This window comes from Telmatherina bonti (assembly GCF_933228915.1).
Source record: "Telmatherina bonti genome assembly, chromosome: 19".
NCBI classification, from domain to species: domain Eukaryota; kingdom Metazoa; phylum Chordata; class Actinopteri; order Atheriniformes; family Telmatherinidae; genus Telmatherina; species Telmatherina bonti.
In genome coordinates this window covers 930,593-953,015 of record NC_136617.1, presented here as the reverse complement: position 1 = coordinate 953,015, position 22,423 = coordinate 930,593, and the positions used below count along the sequence as shown (strand labels likewise).

General features: G+C 50.1%; 1 protein-coding gene across 3 annotated transcripts in view; it reads right to left on the bottom strand.

The window, feature by feature from the left end:
* ago4 (argonaute RISC component 4) overlaps nucleotides 1-21,328 on the bottom strand; it is a 64,780-nt gene extending 43,452 nt beyond the window's left edge. For all 3 annotated transcript variants that reach the window (XM_079258518.1, XM_079258519.1, XM_079258520.1), the window contains exons 1-6: nucleotides 21,165-21,328; nucleotides 4,518-4,689; nucleotides 4,327-4,447; nucleotides 4,071-4,252; nucleotides 3,691-3,827; nucleotides 858-992 (exon numbers count right to left, since the gene is read on the bottom strand). In XM_079258518.1, the coding sequence (XP_079114644.1) occupies nucleotides 858-992; nucleotides 3,691-3,827; nucleotides 4,071-4,252; nucleotides 4,327-4,447; nucleotides 4,518-4,689; nucleotides 21,165-21,183 (766 nt within the window). In that variant the 5' untranslated portion in view covers nucleotides 21,184-21,328. The remainder of the gene's footprint in view (nucleotides 1-857; nucleotides 993-3,690; nucleotides 3,828-4,070; nucleotides 4,253-4,326; nucleotides 4,448-4,517; nucleotides 4,690-21,164) is intronic.
* Nucleotides 21,329-22,423: the final 1,095 nt, after the last annotated feature.

The following is a 22,423-nucleotide window of genomic DNA, read 5'->3' as shown; positions in this document are numbered from 1 at the left end:
TTGTCAGGGACGTGTCATGATGGGGATGTGTCATGTTGTCAGGGACGTGTCATGATGGGGACGTGTCATGATGGGGACGTGTCATGATGGGGATGTGTCATGTTGTCAGGGAGGTGTCATGATGGGGACGTGTCATGATGGGGACGTGTCATGTTGTCAGGGAGGTGTCATGATGGGGATGTGTCATGATGGGGACGTGTCATGATGGGGACGTGTCATGATGGGGACGTGTCATGATGGGGATGTGTCATGTTGTCAGGGAGGTGTCATGATGGGGATGTGTCATGATGGGGACGTGTCATGATGGGGATGTGTCATGTTGTCAGGGAGGTGTCATGATGGGGATGTGTCATGATGGGGACGTGTCATGATGGGGATGTGTCATGTTGTCAGGGACGTGTCATGATGGGGACGTGTCATGATGGGGATGTGTCATGATGGGGACGTGTCATGATGGGGACGTGTCATGATGGGGACGTGTCATGATGGGGACGTGTCATGATGGGGAGGTGTCATGTTGTCAGGGACGTGTCATGATGGGGACGTGTCATGATGGGGATGTGTCATGATGGGGATGTGTCATGATGGGGATGTGTCATGTTGACAGGGCGCGTTTGTAGCTTTCTGACTAACGAGAAGAGAAACATCTCAGTAAATACTGCAGATATTTTTAGCTACAACATGTATGAATAATCTGTACTGGTTGTTGGGAGAGGCAGGTTGCAGACCCCCCATCAGATCCACGTCACAGAAAACGGGACTTCCGAGGAATCTGTAGCTTTTCAGAGCATCTGGCGTCCAGACAGAAAAGTGATGAAGCAGATTTCTGTCTCGTGAATGGGTCAGTGTGGGCTCACCTCGTATTTCCTTGGTAAATTTGACCCTCTGGGAGTCAGTCAGTGGTTTGGTCTGTTCGTTGATGTTCTGGATGTCCAGAACTTCACACATGAACTCGATGACAGGCTGAGCGCGGTAGAAAGCGGTGGCCGACACTGTGAGGAGGAAGATCAAACATGAAGATGAAGGTCATTCGTGGAACAGTGTGCAAAGATGAACCTGGGCTTTCTTCATCAGGAAAGATAATCTGGATATTCTGGCAGGAGTCTGCATCTTCCTGTGGACTCTTAACGGGATTGGGATATCTCTGGGATTAAGGGCCGGATCACTCTGCTAAAGCCTCATGCCGGGATTACAAGCGATTCCCACAGTCTCAGCTCAGATAACAGGGAAGGTGGAGGAACAGATCATCAGGACCGTCACTGCTTCAGCAGAAGCCCGGCCGGGTTCTGTCATCGACCCAGTTCACTTTTCATAACAACAACTTTTATTCATCACCCGAAAGCTAGTTCCTTCTGAATGTCAACAAGACGTTAGCGAGCAGAACCAGCGACCGGCCGCAGATATCCCTTCCTCCCGGTCTCGATTCGGACGCCCGGCCTCGGGTCGGGTCGGACGCCCGGCCTCGGGTCGGGTCGGACGCCCGGCCTCCGGTCGGGTCGGACGCTCGGCCTCCGGTCGGGTCGGACGCCCGGCCTCCGGTCGGGTCGGACGCCCGGCCTCGGGTCGGGTCGGACGCCCGGCCTCCGGTCGGGTCGGACGCCCGGCCTCCGGTCGGGTCGGACGCCCGGCTTCGGGTCGGGTCGGACGCTCGGCCTCCGGTCGGGTCGGACGCTCGGCCTCCGGTCGGGTCGGACGCTCGGCCTCCGGTCGGGTCGGACGCCCGGCTTCGGGTCGGGTCGGACGCTCGGCCTCCGGTCGGGTCGGACGCCCGGCCTCCGGTCGGGTCGGACGCTCGGCCTCCGGTCGGGTCGGACGCCCGGCCTCCGGTCGGGTCGGACGCCCGGCCTCCGGTCGGGTCGGACGCTCGGCCTCCGGTCGGGTCGGACGCTCGGCCTCCGGTCGGGTCGGACGCCCGGCCTCCGGTCGGGTCGGACGCCCGGCCTCCGGTCGGGTCGGACGCCCGGCCTCCGGTCGGGTCGGACGCCCGGCTTCGGGTCGGGTCGGACGCTCGGCCTCCGGTCGGGTCGGACGCCCGGCCTCCGGTCGGGTCGGACGCTCGGCCTCCGGTCGGGTCGGACGCTCGGCCTCCGGTCGGGTCGGACGCCCGGCCTCCGGTCGGGTCGGACGCTCGGCCTCCGGTCGGGTCGGACGCTCGGCCTCCGGTCGGGTCGGACGCCCGGCCTCCGGTCGGGTCGGACGCTCGGCCTCCGGTCGGGTCGGACGCTCGGCCTCCGGTCGGGTCGGACGCTCGGCCTCCGGTCGGGTCGGACGCCCGGCCTCCGGTCGGGTCGGACGCCCGGCTTCGGGTCGGGTCGGACGCCCGGCCTCCGGTCGGGTCGGACGCCCGGCTTCGGGTCGGGTCGGACGCCCGGCCTCCGGTCGGGTCGGACGCCCGGCTTCGGGTCGGGTCGGACGCTCGGCCTCCGGTCGGGTCGGACGCTCGGCCTCCGGTCGGGTCGGACGCTCGGCCTCCGGTCGGGTCGGACGCCCGGCCTCCGGTCGGGTCGGACGCCCGGCTTCGGGTCGGGTCGGACGCTCGGCCTCCGGTCGGGTCGGACGCTCGGCCTCCGGTCGGGTCGGACGCTCGGCCTCCGGTCGGGTCGGACGCCCGGCCTCCGGTCGGGTCGGACGCTCGGCCTCCGGTCGGGTCGGACGCTCGGCCTCCGGTCGGGTCGGACGCTCGGCCTCCGGTCGGGTCGGACGCCCGGCCTCCGGTCGGGTCGGACGCCCGGCCTCCGGTCGGGTCGGACGCTCGGCCTCCGGTCGGGTCGGACGCTCGGCCTCCGGTCGGGTCGGACGCCCGGCCTCCGGTCGGGTCGGACGCCCGGCTTCGGGTCGGGTCGGACGCCCGGCCTCCGGTCGGGTCGGACGCCCGGCTTCGGGTCGGGTCGGACGCTCGGCCTCCGGTCGGGTCGGACGCTCGGCCTCCGGTCGGGTCGGACGCTCGGCCTCCGGTCGGGTCGGACGCCCGGCCTCCGGTCGGGTCGGACGCTCGGCCTCCGGTCGGGTCGGACGCTCGGCCTCCGGTCGGGTCGGACGCCCGGCCTCCGGTCGGGTCGGACGCTCGGCCTCCGGTCGGGTCGGACGCTCGGCCTCCGGTCGGGTCAGACGCTCGGCCTCCGGTCGGGTCGGACGCCCGGCCTCCGGTCGGGTCGGACGCCCGGCCTCCGGTCGGGTCGGACGCTCGGCCTCCGGTCGGGTCGGACGCCCGGCCTCCGGTCGGGTCGGACGCTCGGCCTCCGGTCGGGTCGGATGCAGGGAAACAAGTTGTTTTGGTAAATCAGCTGATTGAGGAGGTGAGAAAGTACGAACAGACGTTTATTAAAGCATCACCGCCGGCAGTGACCCCGCCCCTCGGGGAGCTTCTCGGGAGGATGAATGTACCATGAGAAGCAAGAACAAGCTTTACTGGTTCCCATGAGCTTCAGGTCTGGAAGGACAGCCAGTCCATACACCTGTACAGGTGTGCTTTGGCCACTAGGCCCTGATACTGGATTAGTTTTATTTTCCTGGGAAAGCAGATGGAAATCCGCTTCTGGCTCAACGTGCTGTGAAGCATCGTTCCTCGTGTGGATGTGCAAGCAGCAAGGATGGGTGCAGATGAAACCAGACAGTGTGAGCTTCTCCTGTCTGAACCCGCATCTGCACATGTACGGACATTTGTCTCATCTGAGCTGCAGAAGGTCTTACCGTCGATGTTCAGCATCATGTTCCACATGGCAGGACGGACAGACTGATGGAAGCCAAACCACACCTCCCGACCTCCACCCAGAGGATGGTAGTAGCCCTCTGGAGGAGAGAAGAAGGAGCGCCCCACAGGAGTGTATCTGAAAGGCAGGAAGGAAGATTCAGGCTGTGACTGTGGGCGGAGCTGTGACTGTGGGCGGAGCTGTGAAGGCGGGCGGAGCTGTGGAACAGGCTGTAGCTGTGGGAGAACCTGGGGCTGTGGGCGGGACTGTGGGTGTGGGCGGAGCTGTAAACGTGGGCGGGGTTGTGAATGTGGGATGGGCTGTGACTGTGGGCGGGGCTGTAGCTGTGGGAGGGGCTGTGGTTGCTGGCGGCTACATCACCTCATGGAGGGCAGGTGGCGCGTAATGACATCCAGGGCCTGGACAGAGTCCTCGGGGACCTCGTTCAGGTGACCCGACAGGGCTTCAAGCAGCATCTGGAGACTGACCACAGACACCCACTGCAGAGACACCTTGAAGGTCTGGTCCTTCCCCTCGCCCGGCAGGGTCACCTCCAGGTCCACCTGCCAGGGGAGACACAGATGAAACCTTCCGCCTGACGTCCCACACGCGGCAAACCGTGTGCAGCGGAACCCACCCGGTCTCTCCCGATAGGCAGCGGATGTGCCGTGTACATGTTCCTCTTTCCGTCGTATCCCGGCTGGCGGTCTCCGAAGATCTGCATCTTGAAGTGCCGCACCATGGTGTCCACCACCTCCCTGCAACACAGATCCAGACCGTCACACACATGCAGCGAGTCCGGCGCTAGCCCCGCCTCCCGGTCCGTACCTGTTCACCCTTCGAGGTCGTTTCTCAGGCTTGATGTCGATGTCATAGTGATAGACGTCGATCTTGGGAATCTGCACCTGGAAGTGGTTGGCGAGGAGCCGGATGGGTTTCCCCACCGTGCCGAGGCCGGGACGCCGTGGAGGCTGAAACAGAGAGGTGGGAGCAGGCGGGCCTGGAGAGAGGAAGCAGCGCACATCATCATCATCATCATCATCATCATGCTGATGAAAACAGTTTATTATGACATCCTCACGTGTTGGCAGAAACACGTATATATTTCAGGATTCCCTCTTCTACACGTTACTGTAACACTCGGGGTGTCACGATTTCTGTGTTTCATCGCAATCGATCAAATTTACGTCATGAGCATTTAAATGACAGAGGATCAATGATCTCCCCCCCTTGACAGAACTTGAATGAGGAAAAGACATCCTCATATCTTTATGTTGTAAATAAATTCATTTCCGATACGACCAGAAGTGTCTAATGTGGTACAAACCGGATTCCAAAAAAGTTGGGACACTTTAGAAATTGTGAATAAAAACTGAATGCAATGATGTGGAGGTGCCAACTTCTAATATTTTATTCAGAATACAACATAAATCACAGGTCAATAGTTTAAACTGAGAAATTGTATAATATTAAGGAAAAATATGCTCATTCAAAATTTCATGGTGTCAACAAATCCCAAAAAAGTTGGGACAAGAACCTATTAGAGGCTGGAAAAAGTCATTTGAGCATACAGCAAACACCTGGAAGACCAATCAGCACTAATCAGGTCAATTGGCAATATGATTGGGTATAAAAAGTGCTTCTCAGATTGGCAGTGTCCCTCAGAAGCCAAGATGGGTAGAGGATCACCAACTCCCACAATGTTGCATAAAAAGATAGTGGAACAGTATCAGAGAGGTGTTACCCAGCGAAAAATTGCAAAGAGTTTGCAGTTGTCATCATCAACTGTGAATAATATCATCAGAAGATTCAGAGAATCTGGAAAAATCTCTGTGCGTAAAGGTCAAGGCCGGAGAACCATACTGAATGCCCGTGATCTCCGGGCCCTTAAACGACACTGCATCAAAAACAGGAGTGCTACTGTGAAGGAAATCACAGCATGGGCTCAGGAGTACTTCCAGAAACCATTGTCAGTGAACACAATCCACCGTGCCATCCGCCGTTGCCAGCTGAAACTCTATTCTGCGAAGAAGAAGCCATTTCTAACAAAGATCCACAAGCGAAGACGTTTACACTGGGCCAGGAGTCATTTAAAATGGAGTTTGGCAAAATGGAAGACTGTTCTGTGGTCAGACGAATCACGTTTTGAGGTTCTTTTTGGAAATCTGGGGCGCCAGGTCATCAGGACCAAAGAGGACAGTGACAACCCAAGTTGCTATCAACGCTCTGTTCAGAAGCCTGCATCTCTGATGGTATGGGGTTGCATGAATGCGTGTGGCATGGGCAGCTTGCACATCTGGAAAGGCACCATCAATGCAGAAAAATATATTCAGGTTCTAGAGCAACATATGCTCCCATCCAAACGTCGTCTCTTTCATGGAAGACCCTGCATTTTTCAACAAGATAATGCCAGACCACATTCTGCATCAATCACAACATCATGGCTGCGTGGGAGAAGGATTCGGGTACTGACCTGGCCAGCCAACAGTCCAGATCTTTCATCTATAGAAAACATTTGGCGCATCATTAAGAGGAAGGTCAGACAAAGAAGACCCAAGACGATTGAACACTTAGAGGCCTGTATTAGACAAAAATGGGAGAACATTCCTATGTCTACACTTGAGAAGCTGGTCTCCTCAATGCCCAGACGTCTGTTGAGTGTTGTAAGAAGAAGGGGGGGTGTCACACAGTGGGGAAAATGGCCTTGTCCCAACTTTTTTGGGATTTGTTGACACCATGAAATTTTGAATGAGCATATTTTTCCTTAATATCATACAATTTCTCAGTTTAAACTATGGACCTGTGATTTATGTTGTATTCTGAATAAAATATTAGAAGTTGGCACCTCCACATCATTGCATTCAGTTTTTATTCACAATTTCTAAAGTGTCCCAACTTTTTTGGAATCCGGTTGTAAATGTACCAGAAGCTGTACCAGAGATAGCTACGATGAGACAGACACAATGCGACCGCCTCGATGCGACCGCCACCATGCGCCTGTCTCAGCAGGTCTCCCTGGCCGGGAGTAGCAGTTCCTGTTGTCTGTTGTCTTTCTGTCCTCTTCCCCCCACACAGTAAGTAAGTAAGTAAGTAAGTAAAGTTTATTTATAAAGCGCTTTTCACAGATAAAAATCACAAAGTGCTGTACATAAAAATGGGTACAATAACACAATCAGCAACAATCAGCAAAAATTAAAATTATCCAAGAATCAACTAAAAGCTCTTCTAAACAGTAGAGTCTTTAGCTGCATTTTAAAAGAGTCCACAGAGTCAAGCACACGAAGGGACAGAGGCAGCTCATTCCAGAGTCTGGGAGCAACAGACTGGAAAGACAGGTCACCACCAGTTTTAAAACCAGTTTTTGGAACCTTCAGGAGGTTCTGGCCAGAAGACCGAAGAGAGCGTCCAGAGGAGTATGGACAAAGTAAGTCGGTGATATACTGAGGGGCCTGACCATGTAACGCCTGAAAGGTCAATACTAAAATTTTAAAATCTATGCGAAATTTAACAGGAAGCCAATGAAGACGTGTCAAAACAGGGGTGATGTGGGCTGTTCTGGCTGCACCTGTCAAAAGTCTGGCAGCAGAGTTCTGCACAATTTGAAGCTTATTTAGAGTTGACTTATTTATGTAAGTGAAAACAGAGTTACAGTAATCAATGCGACTCGAGATGAAAGCATGGATGATCATTTCAAGATCTGATTTTGACAACAACCTCCTTACTTTAGAGATGTTTCTTAGATGATAGAAACCGTTTTTGGTCAGTTGTCGGGTGTGACTCTCCAAAGACATGGCCTGATCAAACACAACCCCAAGGTTTCTGAGACTGGTTTTCACAGACGGTCCCAGAGCACCAAGATAGTTTTTGATCATAGGTATCTTTTTATCAGGGGCAATGATCAGAGTTTCTGTTTTGTTAGGATTTATCTGAAGGTAATTTGAGGAGAGCCAGTTTTTAATGCAGGACACACATTCTAACAACATAGATAAAAAATAAAACTCTGAATCATTGAAGGAACAGTACAACTGAATATCATCAGCGTAAAAGTGATAAGATACATTTTAAAACCACAAATAAGTCGGCCAAGAGGCAATAAGTACAAAAGAAACAAAACAGGTCCCAGGACAGAACCTTGGGCCACTCCACACGACAGTTTAGACACATGAGATATTATATTGTTTACCGCAACATTAAAGGTTCTACCTTTTATGTATGAGGAGAACCACTGAAGAACAGTCCCAGAAAAACCCATCTCTGATTTAAGTCGATTAATCAATAAGTCATGGTCTACTGTGTCAAAGGCAGACGTTAAATCTAGTAAAACCAAAACTGTGTAGCGACCAGAGTCAGCGGCCATCATCACATCATTTGAAACTCTCAATAAGGCAGTTTCAGTGGAGTGCTTTTTGCGGAAACCTGACTGAAATTTGTCGTAAAAATCATTTTCTTCCAAAAATGTAGTTAGCTGTTCAGCCACTACTTTCTCTAAGAGCTTAGAAAGGAAAGGAAGTTTTGATATGGGCCTATAATTTCTTGGTTCCGCAGGATCTAGATTTGTTTTTTCAAGGATGGGATTTACCACTGCATGTTTGAAGTAGCTGGGGACTGAGCCAGATTCCAATGAAAGATTGATCAATTTAACAACCCAAGGACCAACTACATCAAAAACCTTCACAAACAAAGATGTCGGTAGAATGTCTGCCAGACTTGAGGAAGGTTTCATCTTGTCCACTAAAGCCTTCACATTCTGCAGGCTGACAGGAGTGAACGAGGACCATATCCGAACACTATCTGACACAGGGCATAAGTTATTTAAAGAAGGACTGATGCTGGCCCTAATGTCTTTCACTTTGGACACAAAGAAGTTTAAAAAATTATTGCAATCCTCCTGTGTATACACAGGAACATGTGGAGATGAAGGCACAACAAGGTTTTCAATAGTATCAAACAGGACTTTAGGGTTTTTCTTATTACATGACACTAGATTTGAGAAGTAAGTTGACCGAGCTACTTTTATCATTTCATTTAGCTCCGACATCATTTCTTTAAGATTGAGTCTATGCACCTCTAATTTTGTGGCTTTCCACAAACGCTCCACTTTCCGACAGCTTCTTTTAAAGTTACAAATAGCCTCACTCATCCATGGACAGGGCTTTTTATGCGCAAGAGGGCTTTTAGAGGGGGCAACAGTGTCCAAAACAGTTAAGCAGTGACTATTGAAATTTGTCACAAAAGTTTCCACATCGTCACACATTGCAAATGAAGAAAAATCAAAAGAAGCAGAGAAATGACTAATGGCTGCTTCATTAAGAACGCGTCTCTGGATGTTTACATTAGAGTCATTTGGCACCAATGAAAAAGACAGGTTAAAAAGGATACAGCAGTGGTCACTTATTTGAAAATCCTCAATACTTAGTTCATCAATCTTTAATCCATAAGAAAAAACCAAATCTAACGAATGGCCTTTTTGATGTGTAGGTCCAGAAATGTGCTGTGTAAAATTAAACATGTCCATACGAAACACACACAGCAGAGGCAGATGGCTGCCTGTCCTTGAGCCGGGTTCTGCCGGAGGTTTCCTTCCTGTTAAAAGGGAGTTTTTTCCTTCCCACTGTCGCCAGTGTGCTTTCTCAGGATGGGAGATTGAGTTGGACTCAACTCAATCTGTTGGTTTCCTTATATAGGCTGTTATGAATTGGCATTCATTATGTTTACTGTCTGTAAAGCGTCTTGAGATGGCATTGCCGTGATTTGACGCTATATAAATAAAGTTGAATTGAATTGAATGAGACAGCCTCGATGCGACAGCCCCGATGGGACAGCCCCGATGAGACAGCCCCGATGAGACAGCCCCGATGAGACAGCCCCGATGAGACAGCCCCGATGGGACAGCCCCGATGAGACCGCCCCGATGAGACCGCCCCGATGAGACCGCCCCGATGAGACCGCCGCGATGAGACAGCCTCGATGGGACAGCCTCGATGGGACAGCCCCGATGGGACAGCCTCGATGGGACAGCCCCGATGCGACCGCCGCGATGAGACCGCCGCGATGCGACAGCCTCGATGGGACAGCCTCGATGGGACAGCCCCGATGGGACAGCCCCGATGGGACAGCCCCGATGCGACAGCCCCGATGCGACAGCCCCGATGAGACAGCCCCGATGAGACAGCCCCGATGAGACAGCCTCGATGGGACCGCCGCGATGCGACCGCCGCGATGCGACCGCCGCGATGAGACAGCCTCGATGAGACAGCCTCGATGAGACAGCCCCGATGAGACAGCCTCGATGAGACAGCCTCGATGGGACAGCCCCGATGGGACAGCCCCGATGCGACAGCCCCGATGAGACAGCCCCGATGAGACAGCCCCGATGAGACAGCCCCGATGAGACAGCCCCGATGAGACAGCCTCGATGAGACAGCCTCGATGGGACAGCCCCGATGCGACCGCCGCGATGCGACCGCCGCGATGAGACAGCCCCGATGGGACAGCCTCGATGAGACAGCCCCGATGAGACAGCCTCGACGAGACAGCCTCGACGGGACAGCGACGACGCGACCGCAACGACGCGACCGCAACGACGCGACCGCAACGACGCGACCGCAACGACGCAACAGCCTCGATGGCCAGACTTCCCTCTCCCCAGCCACATTTGCCAACTCTGCGGGGGGATCCCGAGGCATTCCCAGGCCAGCTGAGAGATATAATCCCTCCAGCGTGTCCTGGGTCTTCCCCGGGGTCTCCTCCCAGAGGGAGGTGCCTGGAACACCTCACCAGGGAGGTCCAGGAGGCATCCTGACCAGATGCCCGAGCCACCTCAACTGGTTCCTCTCGATGTGGAGGAGCAGCGGCTCTACTCTGATCTCCTCCCGGATGACCGAGCTCCTCACCCTATCTCTAAGGGAGAGCCCGGCCACCCTGCGGAGGAAACCCATTTCAGCCGCCTGTATTCGAGATCTCCTTTCGGTCACGACCCACAGCTCATGACCATAGGTGAGGGTAGGAACGTAGATCGACTGGTTTCGTTTGCATGTTCGGGATTTGTGTTTGATATAAAACGTGTCGTCTTCACCTTTTGCTCCTCATGCCAAGTCAGAAAGTAACTAGTTACAGATTACAGTTACTGACTGACCTGGACCACACGGGTCAACCATAGAACAATGACCCCCCCCCCCCCCCCCCACTCCACCCAGACAGATCAACATATGGGCTGCTGGGATTACCGTTACACACACACACTTCTGCCCACCTCCCCCGGTTCAGGATCCCAGACGCTCCAAAGTCTCGGCTCAGGAGGACGAGACGGAACCAATCAGGCTGCAGCACGGAGAGGATGGTGATGGGGATGAAGAAAGCTGAAAGCTTGTCAACCGACACCAAGCAATGGGGGGGCGCCATGACCCCCACGCGCCCTAGTTAGCCAGCGAAGCACAAAAACACAAACAATCATCAGGATACCCCCCCCCCCCCCCAAGTGGACGCATGTCCAGGACGACACGAAGACCTGCTGGATCCAGTTAGATCAGAACGGTGCTGAAAAGAATTCCCATAAACACACTGAATATTTATCCGACCCAGAACCTGCCAGTACCGGCTCGTCCTCTTCCTCGGGACCTTCCGGTACCGCCTCGCCCTCTTCCTCGGGACCTTCCGGTACCGCCTCGCCCTCTTCCTCGGGACCTTCCGGTACCGCCTCGCCCTCTTCCTCGGGACCTTCCGGTACCGCCTCGCCCTCTTCCTCGGGACCTTCCGGTACCGCCTCGCCCTCTTCCTCGGGACCTTCCGGTACCGCCTCTTCCTCTTCCTCGGGACCTTCCGGTACCGCCTCGCCCTCTTCCTCGGGACCTTCCGGTACCGCCTCGCCCTCTTCCTCGGGACCTTCCGGTACCGCCTCGCCCTCTTCCTCGGGACCTTCCGGTACCGCCTCGCCCTCTTCCTCGGGACCTTCCGGTACCGCCTCGTCCTCTTCCTCGGGACCTTCCGGTACCGCCTCGTCCTCTTCCTCGGGACCTTCCGGTACCGCCTCGTCCTCTTCCTCGGGACCTTCCGGTACCGCCTCGTCCTCTTCCTCGGGACCTTCCGTCCTCTTTCTCGAGTCCTTCCGGTGCCGGCTGGTTGTCTCCGTTGGGTTCTGTTTATTGTTAGATTTGTTTATTATTTTCGTTATAATTGTTTATATTATAAACAACATATTTGTGGTTTATAATATAAACCACAAATATGGCTCCTTTAACTTCTTTCTAACTTCTACCTACTGTTAACCAACCACTCACTTTAGCGCACAATATCTTCCCAAACCACTGTTCTATATATTGCATTTATTTTTGGGATCTTTGGCTTTCTGTTTACTGACTTAAACAGCTCAAGCACTCGGTTTTAGCATGGCTGCTAGCTCTCTTCCCACACCCCGGTCCCCTGCCTTTTCTTGCTCGGTGTGTCTGATGTTTAGCTACTCCTCCGCCTCCTTTAGTGATAACGGTAGGTGTATTAAGTGTAGCAGCTTGGCAGCCTTGGAGGCGAGGCTCTGTGAGTTAGAAGCCCAGCTCCGCACTCAGTTAGGGAAGCAGTTAGTCAGCAAGCCCCCATTAGCCAGTGCGGAGCTACCAGCCAGGGCAGCTAGCCCACCTAGCCGTCCCTCAGCAGTTCCCGCGCAGCCGGGAGCCGAGGCGGGCTGGACGACGGTCAGGCGGAAACGTAGCCCCAAACCAAAACACACTGGCCACCACCGACCTGTTCACGTTTCTAACAGATTTTCCCCGCTCGGCGACACACCCGCTGAGGCAGAAACCCTGATTATAGGTAGTTCCATAGTCAGAAACGTGGCTCTAGAGACACCGGGGACCATAGTCAAATGCATTCCTGGGGCCAGAGCGGGCGACGTCGAATCGTATTTGAAACTGCTGGCTAAGGCTAAACGTAAATACCGTAAGATTGTAATTCACGTCGGCGGTAACGACACCCGGTTACGCCAATCGGAGGTCACTAAAATGAATGTTGCTTCGGTGTGTAACTTTGCCAAGAGCATGTCGGACTCCGTAGTTTTCTCTGGTCCCTTGCCAAATTTAATCAGCGATGACATGTTTAGCCGCATGTCATCCTTCAACCGCTGGTTGTCTAGGTGGTGTCCCGATAACAACGTGGGTTTTATAGATAATTGGAGCGCTTTTTGGGGAAAGCCTGGTCTTATTAGGAGAGATGGCATCCATCCCACGTTGGATGGAGCCGCTCTCTTATCTAGCAATATGGACTCTTTTATTAGTCAGCTAAATTGACAACTCAGGGTTGGGACCAGGAGGCAGAATTGTAGTCCTACACACTTTTCTGCAGCTTCCCACCTGCCGCCGCCCACCCAAAACCCCATTCCGACCTTATACAACTCCCCAGCAGTAAGAATTAAACAACACAAAAACACTTCTGGGGTTAATCGTGAAAACCTCATAAAAATAAAAACAATGGATCTAATAAAATCTGAAAATAAGACAATAAAGTGTGGCCTACTGAATATTAGATCCCTCCCAAATAAGTCTTTATTAGTCAATGACTTGATAGGTGATCACCACATTGATTTATTCTGTCTTACGGAAACCTGGTTCCAGCAAGAGGATTATGTTAGTATTAATGAAGCTACGCCAGCTAACTATTTAAACTTTCACATTCCTAGAACTACAGGCAGAGGAGGAGGTGTTGCAGCTATTTTTCAGTCAGAATTATTAATTAATCCTAAGCACAAAACTAACTATAAATCCTTTGAATTCCTGACATTAAATTTATCTCATCCAAAATGGAATTGAGAGAAACCGCTCTTTTTAGCATTAGTGTATCGCCCACCTGGACCTTACTCCGAGTTTCTGACCGAATTCTCTGATCTCTTGTCTGAGTTAGTGCTGACTACTGATAAGGTCATTGTACTAGGTGATTTTAATATTCATGTTGACGATGAAAATGATAGTTTAAACATTTCCTTTAGTTCTATTCTAAACTCAATTGGGTTTTCACAAAATGTCCATGGAGCCACTCACTCTCATGGTCATACTCTTGATCTGGTTCTAACATCTGGTATTGAGACTGATAAGCTCAAAGTATTTCCTCAAAACCCTGTCTTGTCCGATCACTTCTTATTAACCTTTGAATTCACTTTATTTGATTACTCACTGACCAAAAATAAATTCTACTATAGTAGATGTTTATCAGACAATAATATTACAAAATTTAAACAATCAATTGAATCAATTTTTTCACCTCTACCATGTGTTAGCATGACTGAGAGTCCCCCTTTAAGCTTTACTCCTGCTCAGATTGATCAACATGCTGATACTATAACAGCTTCAATGCGTACAACCTTGGATAATGTTGCTCCCCTAAAGAAGAAGAAATTAGGTAAGATTATGAAGGCTCCCTGGTTTAATTCCCAGCTTCGAGCTCTAAAACAGGCATCAAGGCGTTTGGAAAACAGATGGCGTTCATCAGGACTAGAGGAGTCTCACTTAACCTGGAAAGAAAGTTTAAGCGTATACAAAAAAGCCTTACGTACGGCAAGAACAGCTTATTATTCATCATTGATAGAGGAAAACAAAAACAACCCTCGGTTTCTTTTCAGCACAGTAGCCAGGCTTACTAGGAGCCGGAGCGCTGTGGAGCCATGTATTCCTTTCTCACTTAGCTGTGATGATTTCATGTATTTTTTCAGGAATAAAATTGACACTATTAGAGATCAAATCCACAATATTCTTCCTTCTACCTATAATGTTGAGCCTGTTGTGGTCTCCGAAGCATCCTTAGAACCAGGATCTGACTTGTGTCTAAATAGTTTCTGTCCTGTCCAACCCTCTGAATTAACTAAAATAATAGCTTCATCTAAACCATCCACCTGTATCTTAGACCCTCTCCCAACGAGCCTCTTTAAGGACATTTTCCCTTTAATTAATACATCACTACTAAATCTTATCAATATGTCTTTAGTGACAGGATATGTACCACAATCATTTAAAACTGCTGTAATCAAGCCTTTACTTAAAAAGCAATCTCTGGATCCAGAGGTGATAGCAAATTATAGACCTATATCTAACCTCCCGTTTATGTCCAAAATTCTGGAGAAAATAGTTTCAGCTCAGCTACATGCCCACCTGAGCAGAAATAATTTATGCGAGGAGTTTCAGTCAGGATTTAGAGCTCATCATAGCACTGAGACGGCATTGGTGAAAGTTACTAATGACCTTCTTATGGCCTCAGACAAAGGACTTGTGTCCGTACTTATCTTGCTTGATCTTAGTGCTGCATTTGATACAGTCGATCATAACATTCTGTTACAGAGACTAGAACAGGTGGTTGGAATTACAGGTACAGCGTTAAGATGGTTTAAATCATATTTATCTGATAGACTTCAGTTTGTTCATGTAAATGACAAGTCCTCCTCACAAACTACAGTAAGTCATGGAGTTCCTCAAGGTTCTGTACTTGGACCAGTACTCTTCTCGCTATATATGCTCCCTTTAGGCAAAATTATTAGACAGCATGGAATAAACTTTCATTGTTATGCAGATGATACTCAACTATACTTATCCTTTAAACCAGATGAAACAAATCAGCCCAATAGGCTACAAAATTGTCTCATAGACATAAGGAACTGGATGTCTAGAAATTTTCTCCTCTTAAACTCAGATAAGACTGAAGTAATTCTCGTTGGATCTGAAAAACTCAGAGCTAAATTTTCCAGTTTTGTAATGAACCTGGATGGCGTTACTTTAGCTTCCAGTGCTACAGTGAGAAACCTTGGAGTAATATTTGACCCTGACCTGTCCTTTGGCCCACATATTAAGCAGGTTACTAAAACAGCCTTCTTTCATTTACGTAATATAGCCAAAATTAGGGACATTCTGTCTCAGAGTGATGCAGAAAAACTGGTTCATGCTTTTGTTACTTCGAGACTAGATTACTGTAACTCTCTATTACTGGGCTGTCCTAAATATGCCCTGAAAAGCCTTCAGCTGATCCAGAATTCTGCAGCCAGAGTCCTGACCAGAACCAGCAGGAGAGATCATATTTCTCCAGTTTTAGCCTCTCTTCATTGGCTGCCTGTTGAATCTAGAATAGAATTTAAAATCCTTCTCCTTACATATAAAGCCCTCCACAACCAGGCTCCACTATATATCAAAGACCTCATAATTCCTTATATACCAAGCAGAGTACTTCGTTCGCAGACTGCAGGCTTACTTGTGGTTCCTAGAGTCTCAAAGAGCCGAGCAGGAGGCAGAGCCTTTGGTTATCAGGCCCCTCTCTTATGGAATAAGCTCCCAGTTAGTGTTAGGGAAGCAGACACCCTCCCCACCTTTAAGACTAGGCTGAAGACTTATCTTTTTGATAAGTCCTATAGCTAGGGATGGTTAGCATCCCTTAGTTATGCTGCTATAGGTTTAGACTGCTGAGGGACATTTCCTGATACACTGAGCTTCTTTCTTTTTCTCTTTATCTCTTTCTTTTACCCCCCCCCCCCAATAACAGTGTTGCATCATTAACATGTATGTCTCCTGTCTCAGCAGGTCTCCCTGGCCGGGAGTAGCAGTTCCTGTTGTCTGTTGTCTTTCTGTCCTCTTCCCCCCACACAGCAGAGGCAGATGGCTGCCTGTCCTGAGCCGGGTTCTGCCGGAGGTTTCCTTCCTGTTAAAAGGGAGTTTTTTCCTTCCCACTGTCGCCAGTGTGCTTGCTCAGGATGGGAGATTGAGTTGGACTCAACTCAATCTGTTGGTTTCCTTATATAGGCTGTTATGAATTGGCCTTCATTATGTTTTCCCCTCTGTCTGTAAAGCGTCTTGAGATGGCATTGCCGTGATTTGACGCTATATAAATAAAGTTGAATTGAATTGAATTGAATTGAATTTCTGTTGCTCTTTAATCCACCTGGAGCTTATTAATATGGACACGTTACTGGGATGGTTAACTGGGATCCTCCCTGCTGGAATGTTGCTGCTTGGAGATTTCACTACTCAGCTGCCGTTTCCCGCTGCACAGAACCATCTCCGACTGGACCGGGTTCAACCTGCCGGAACCAGACGTCTTTCCTCCACCGGCAACACCTGGAGGCTGAGACTCTGATCAGACCAGTAGGTCCAGTAAAGACTTGCTTCGGCCCAGTTGCAAGTGTTCATCCACGTTGGCATCTAGCAGCAGAACCGGGCTGGACCAGGAGAAAAGCTGCATTTTCACACGGAGACTCGTTTTCTCTTCACCGAGTGAGAAATCAGACCAGAGCTGCTGTTCCATAAACACCATTTATTTCCTCATTTCTGGGACCAAACTGCAAAACATTTGCTCCAAGTTACGACTACAACAAGATAAACATCAAATCCCACCTGGTTCTGATCAGTTCGGATCAGGTCTGAGAAAGACGGATTCAGTGTGAAGATCATGCCCGTGTGGACAAAATGATTTTATATGAAACTACAACCTGTCTACAGTCAATCAGCTCACACATAGATAAAAAAAAAAAGAAAAAAAAAGTTAAAGCTCCTCCCACTTTATTGCCCCCTCCCCCTGTCTTGGCTCCTCCCCCTGGCTTGGCCCCTCCCCCTCTGGTTCTGCTCCTTGCGTGATCCGAGGCTTTTTTATTCACAGTTTTTTCCACCAACGATTTTCTCTTTCTCGGCTGTTTAGCAGGAGGAGGAAAATAAACCGAGCCGGGTCGGGAAATCCTTCCTGCATTTTCTCAGCCATGTTTGCCTTCCGAGTTTCTTCTTCACTACTTTGTATTTTCATCCTAACATGCTGTTTATATGCAGGGTGTGGCTATCAGGCATGCGCTGCTGGAGGGGGAGGAGGGGAGCCGGGAGAAGAAGCTACGAAATATAAGAAATGAACAACTTCATTTGGGTCGGAACGTTTGGATTGGTCAGTTTTTACAGATTTACAGTAAACTGAGGGGTCTAACTATATTTCTTATTGGTCATGATTACAGAATGTATAGACTACTATCAGGACGAGGAACCATTTCACCCAGAGGAACATGTCTTTGAGTAACGTTACCTACTTGAGATTTAATAAATTAATTATTTTTTTTAAAAATGGTAATAGTTTTTCCCCAACAAACTAAATAAAAACTAAATAACGTTTATTTCCAACCAGCGACGAACTGGAACTGCATGATTCTGATCCAGGAACACGAAGCCTTCACGTGACAAGGACGTTCCCCGCAGGACAGGACACCAAATGACCAAACACAGACAGACAGCATCTTTCTGTAAATCGCCCGGACCGAGCCGGTTCCTGATGGGCGGCATCCCTCCACTTACTCACCGTAAAGCAGACAACCGCCAATCGTATCCATGGAAACGCAGTGTGATGAGCGAGACAGATTAGTTCACATTAGTTCAAAACACAGACCGAAAGATGGGCGGATGTAACCCGTAGGTTTCTGAAGAGCTGAATTGAAGCTCGGTGGGCGGTTCCTACCATCACCATCTTGGCAGCATCATGCGCGTTGTCTCGCCCGGAAAATACAAATATGGGCAAAGAGGTGGAGCTGAGAGGGGGGCTGTGAGCGTCATGGTGGATGATTGACATCGAGCGAACTCCGAGCTTTCTGTAGCTAAGAGCTAACCGAGCTAACCCGGAGATAACAGGAGCTAACCAGCTAACGGAGGTAAGCGGGCTAAAGCTAAGTCACGTTGTTAACCAGCTAAAAACTGCGGTTGTTCTACGTTCTTCTGACTTGAAGCGGGAGATCGGGTACCTGTCCATCAAAAGGACACGCCCCTAAATATGCCGAACTTCGAGATTAAATTACTTTTAAACGGACGAGTTAGAAAAAAATTCACGTAAACCTGACCTATTAAACCTAAAATGGTTTTACCAGGCTGTAAACGTGTTTATTCCTGCTGGAAACGTGTTTATTCCTGCTGGAAACGTGTTTATTCCTGCTGGAAACGTGTTTATTCCTGCTGGAAACGTGTTTATTCCTGCTGGAAACGTGTTTATTCCTGCTGGAAACGTGTTTATTCCTGCTGGAAACGTGTTTATTCCTATTGTAAACGTGTTTATTCCTGCTGTAAACGTGTTTATTTACGTTTATTCCTGCTGTAAACGTGTTTATTCCTGCTGGAAACATGTTTATTCCTGCTGGAAACGTGTTTATTCCTGCTGGAAACGTGTTTATTCCTGCTGGAAACGTGTTTATTTACGTTTATTCCTGCTGTAAACGTGTTTATTCCTGCTGTAAACGTGTTTATTTACGTTTATTCCTGCTGTAAACGTGTTTATTCCTGCTGGAAACATGTTTATTCTTTTTAACCTGGGAGTCTTTGGGGATTTGTGTTTGTGGAGCCCCTAGTGGATGAGGTCAGAACTGCAGTGTCTGGCTTCATTTTTAACAGGTTGCTGATTGGCTTAGATGACCTCCGGATTCATAGCTCATCTTCCTCATCCATAGATCACCTAAAGGTTGTCGATACGTCACAATTTACCCCACAGAGTTATACACCGGTCTACCTGCAGGTTTCCCACCTTTACCTGCTCCTGCACACCTGACTCGCATCACGTTGTACCGAATGGGCCAGGCGGATGGATCCATTTCCTCCGAGACAGGTGTGTTGGTGTAACGCTCCAGAAGTTCTCATGAACAACAAACTGGTTGAGTAAATGAACATTCAGAGGATGGATCAGCGGTGAAAGACGACAGAAGTCATAGGAAGAGACCCTGCTACCTAGGATGAGATGCAGACTTTCCCCGTTCCACACTAAACCTTTTCCTTTACTTGGAAAACGGTTGTAAAAGCATTTAGACAACAGTGGAATGACGAGAGTCTCCGTGCAGGAAAGGCAGAAGGGAGCAGGAACAGTGCAGAGGGCATGCCAGGCCTCTAGAGGGCGTTACGCACCCAGGTGTGTCCTCAGAAACACAACAGCCCAGCTGCACCACGACTGCACCAAGTTTCCCTCTGGAAGGTGTTTCAACCCAAACTCTGTCACCATGGAAACAAGCGGCCAGTTTACTGTCTCAGCGTGGCGGCGGTCCCAAGTCCAGCCGATCATCATCTCACGTCTCCATGGAGACGCCAGGCGTCCTGCTGGGAGGAAACCAGCATCCCGGTCTCCATGGAGACTCCAGATCTGCAGGAATCCCACTTCCACAAGTTTCAGTGTCTAAACAACGTCTGGACAGGTGGTGATGATGATGATGATGGTGACGATGATGATGAAGGTGACAATGGTGGGGTTTATATGCATGTTGCGGTCATGTGACGGCTCTCCAGAAACATCACCCGTCTGACTTTGTTGTCGCTAAAACAGACCTTCTGCTGCATTCAGGGACATCAGTTCATCTCAGCGAGAGGAACCTGAATGCATCAACATCAACCTCGTGGACACAGCAGCCCTGTGAACCAGACCACAGACCCAAATCTCCAGAACCAAACCCACTGAAGCTGGAGTTGATTTATGACCCCCCTATCCCATCCAGAGTCGTGTCAACAAACCCTGTTGGAACTCAAACCAACCAAGAAACAGCAGCTGAAATCCCTTCAAAATAAAAGCCATAAAATCCATAAAATTAGCTCCAAGGTGCATTTTCCTCCGTCAGGGTGGAAACCTCTGCTCCAGATGCAGAAACCTCTGGAAGACATCATGTTATTTACAGAGCCCACGCTCCACATACACCTGTAGATCATCCTCACACACCTGCAGAGCACCCCCCCCTTACATAACAGCAACACACCAGCGTGAATTCACGGTTTCATTTCTGCAAACAAAGCTTCCTCAGGTCGGGCCGTGAACGCACCGCTGGCTGTGCGCGTGTCGTCCCTCTGCAGGGCGCGTGTCTTTGTTATCATACAGGAGGTGAATATTATAGAGCTGGCTGCAGCCCTGATCGATCAAAGCGCCATCACCCATCATCCACCCATCATCCACCCATCATCCATCCGAGGCGCGAGCGCCGATGACAGCCTCGGATCAAACACGCACATCACCAGCCTTCAACACGCGCGTCTGCGCTTTTCTTCCTTTAAAAACAGGCTCTCGACATGCGTTTCCACCACCGCACGCCCCGCGCGGAGCCGAGCTGCTGCGGTGACGCAAACGTAATGTTGTCGCGGAGCGAGGCGAGCGCGCGGAGCCCCAACAACAACAACATGAACGTCAACAGAGCAGGACGCGGAAGGAGGAAGGTCCCAGTTAAATCCCCTCTCACACAATGCCGCTCCGCTCCGACACGACGCGGTGCGGCGCAGCGGAGCGGAAATATAACCCGCGCGGACAGCCGCTGAAAACACGCACCGACACACCGACAACACCGCGAGCCCCCGACCGCAGCGGACACGTTCCGCAACACAGCAACCCCCCCCCGAGCTGGGCCTCGGTGTGTCTCCCCGTCAACGGGCGGAGGCCTCGCTGCAGCCGCGGCCCCCAGTGAAGCGACGCGTTGCGGACACGCGCTCCACACGGCTCGCGCCCTCCGCTCCTCCCCAGGTTGCTGACATGTCTTACCGGGTCCGAGCGCTTCCATGGCCGAGGCCTCTCTCTCCGTCTCTGTCCCGGCCTGGCGGCTCCGTACCGACGCTGAGATTGGGGGCGGTATCGCGAAGCTGAAAGTGGCGGATCTAGGAAACGGAGTTTATCTGCAGACCGAGAGGAGCCGCGGAGAGGAGCTACCGCCGCTACTGCTGCTGGAGCTGGGGTGCGCATGCGCCATTTAGGCCGCGCGGAGGCCGGTGTGCGCATGCGCCAGTTAGCCCGAGCGGAGACCGATTTGCGCATGCGTAATTTGCGCAGTTTTCAACTCGAACCTTCATGATCATCAGGACAGGAGCAGGTTTCGCACGAATCCGTCTTAATTATCAGGTTTGTTATTAATTATTATGACAAATATCACAAATATGATTCATATTGGAAAAAACTTTTTGCTTTTGCTTGTTTATTGAACCACTAGCTGCTGCAATTCGACAGAATCAAATTATAAAGGGCATCCAGTCCAAAAATATAATTCATAAAATAAGCCTTTATGCCGATGATATTTTACTATTCCTCCAAAACTCACAAACATCATTATCTGAAACAATCTCACTAATTAATAAATTCTCATCACTATTTGACTACTCTATTAATTGGTCTAAGAGCACAGTCCTACCAATTAACTGTAGGTTTCAAAATCCATCCAACATTAATTTACAATCAGGTAACATTAGATACTTAGGCATAAATATTCCCCCCAGGCTCTCAGAACTGATAAAATGTAATTACACTAACCTTCCTAAGACAATAGAAGATGATCTCACTCGCTGGAAGTCACTCCCCATTTCACTTATGGGGAGAGTTGCTACGATAAAAATGATGGTTCTACCCAAAATCAACTACCTGTTCTCCATGATTCCTATGAAACCTCCCTCCACCTGGTTCAAATCACTAGAATCATACACTTCCCAATTTCTCTGGAAGAATAAACCACCCCGGATTAGTTTAAAAACCTTACAAAAACCTAAAGATCAGGGAGGCTTAGACTTGCCTAACTTTCAACATTATTTCTTAGCCAATAGGCTGCAATATATCTTAAAATGGCTTAAACCGAGTCCATTAGATGAACCATGGATAGACTTAGAACAAACATTCTGTGACAATGTGGAAATCTCTAATCTTCCATTCTTCAGCTTCAGTGTAAAAAAGTTAAAGTGCTTCAAAAGCGTCAACATCAGCACCTCTCTGACAGCTTGGTGGGAATTTCTTAAAAAAAACCCAATTCATCAATAATC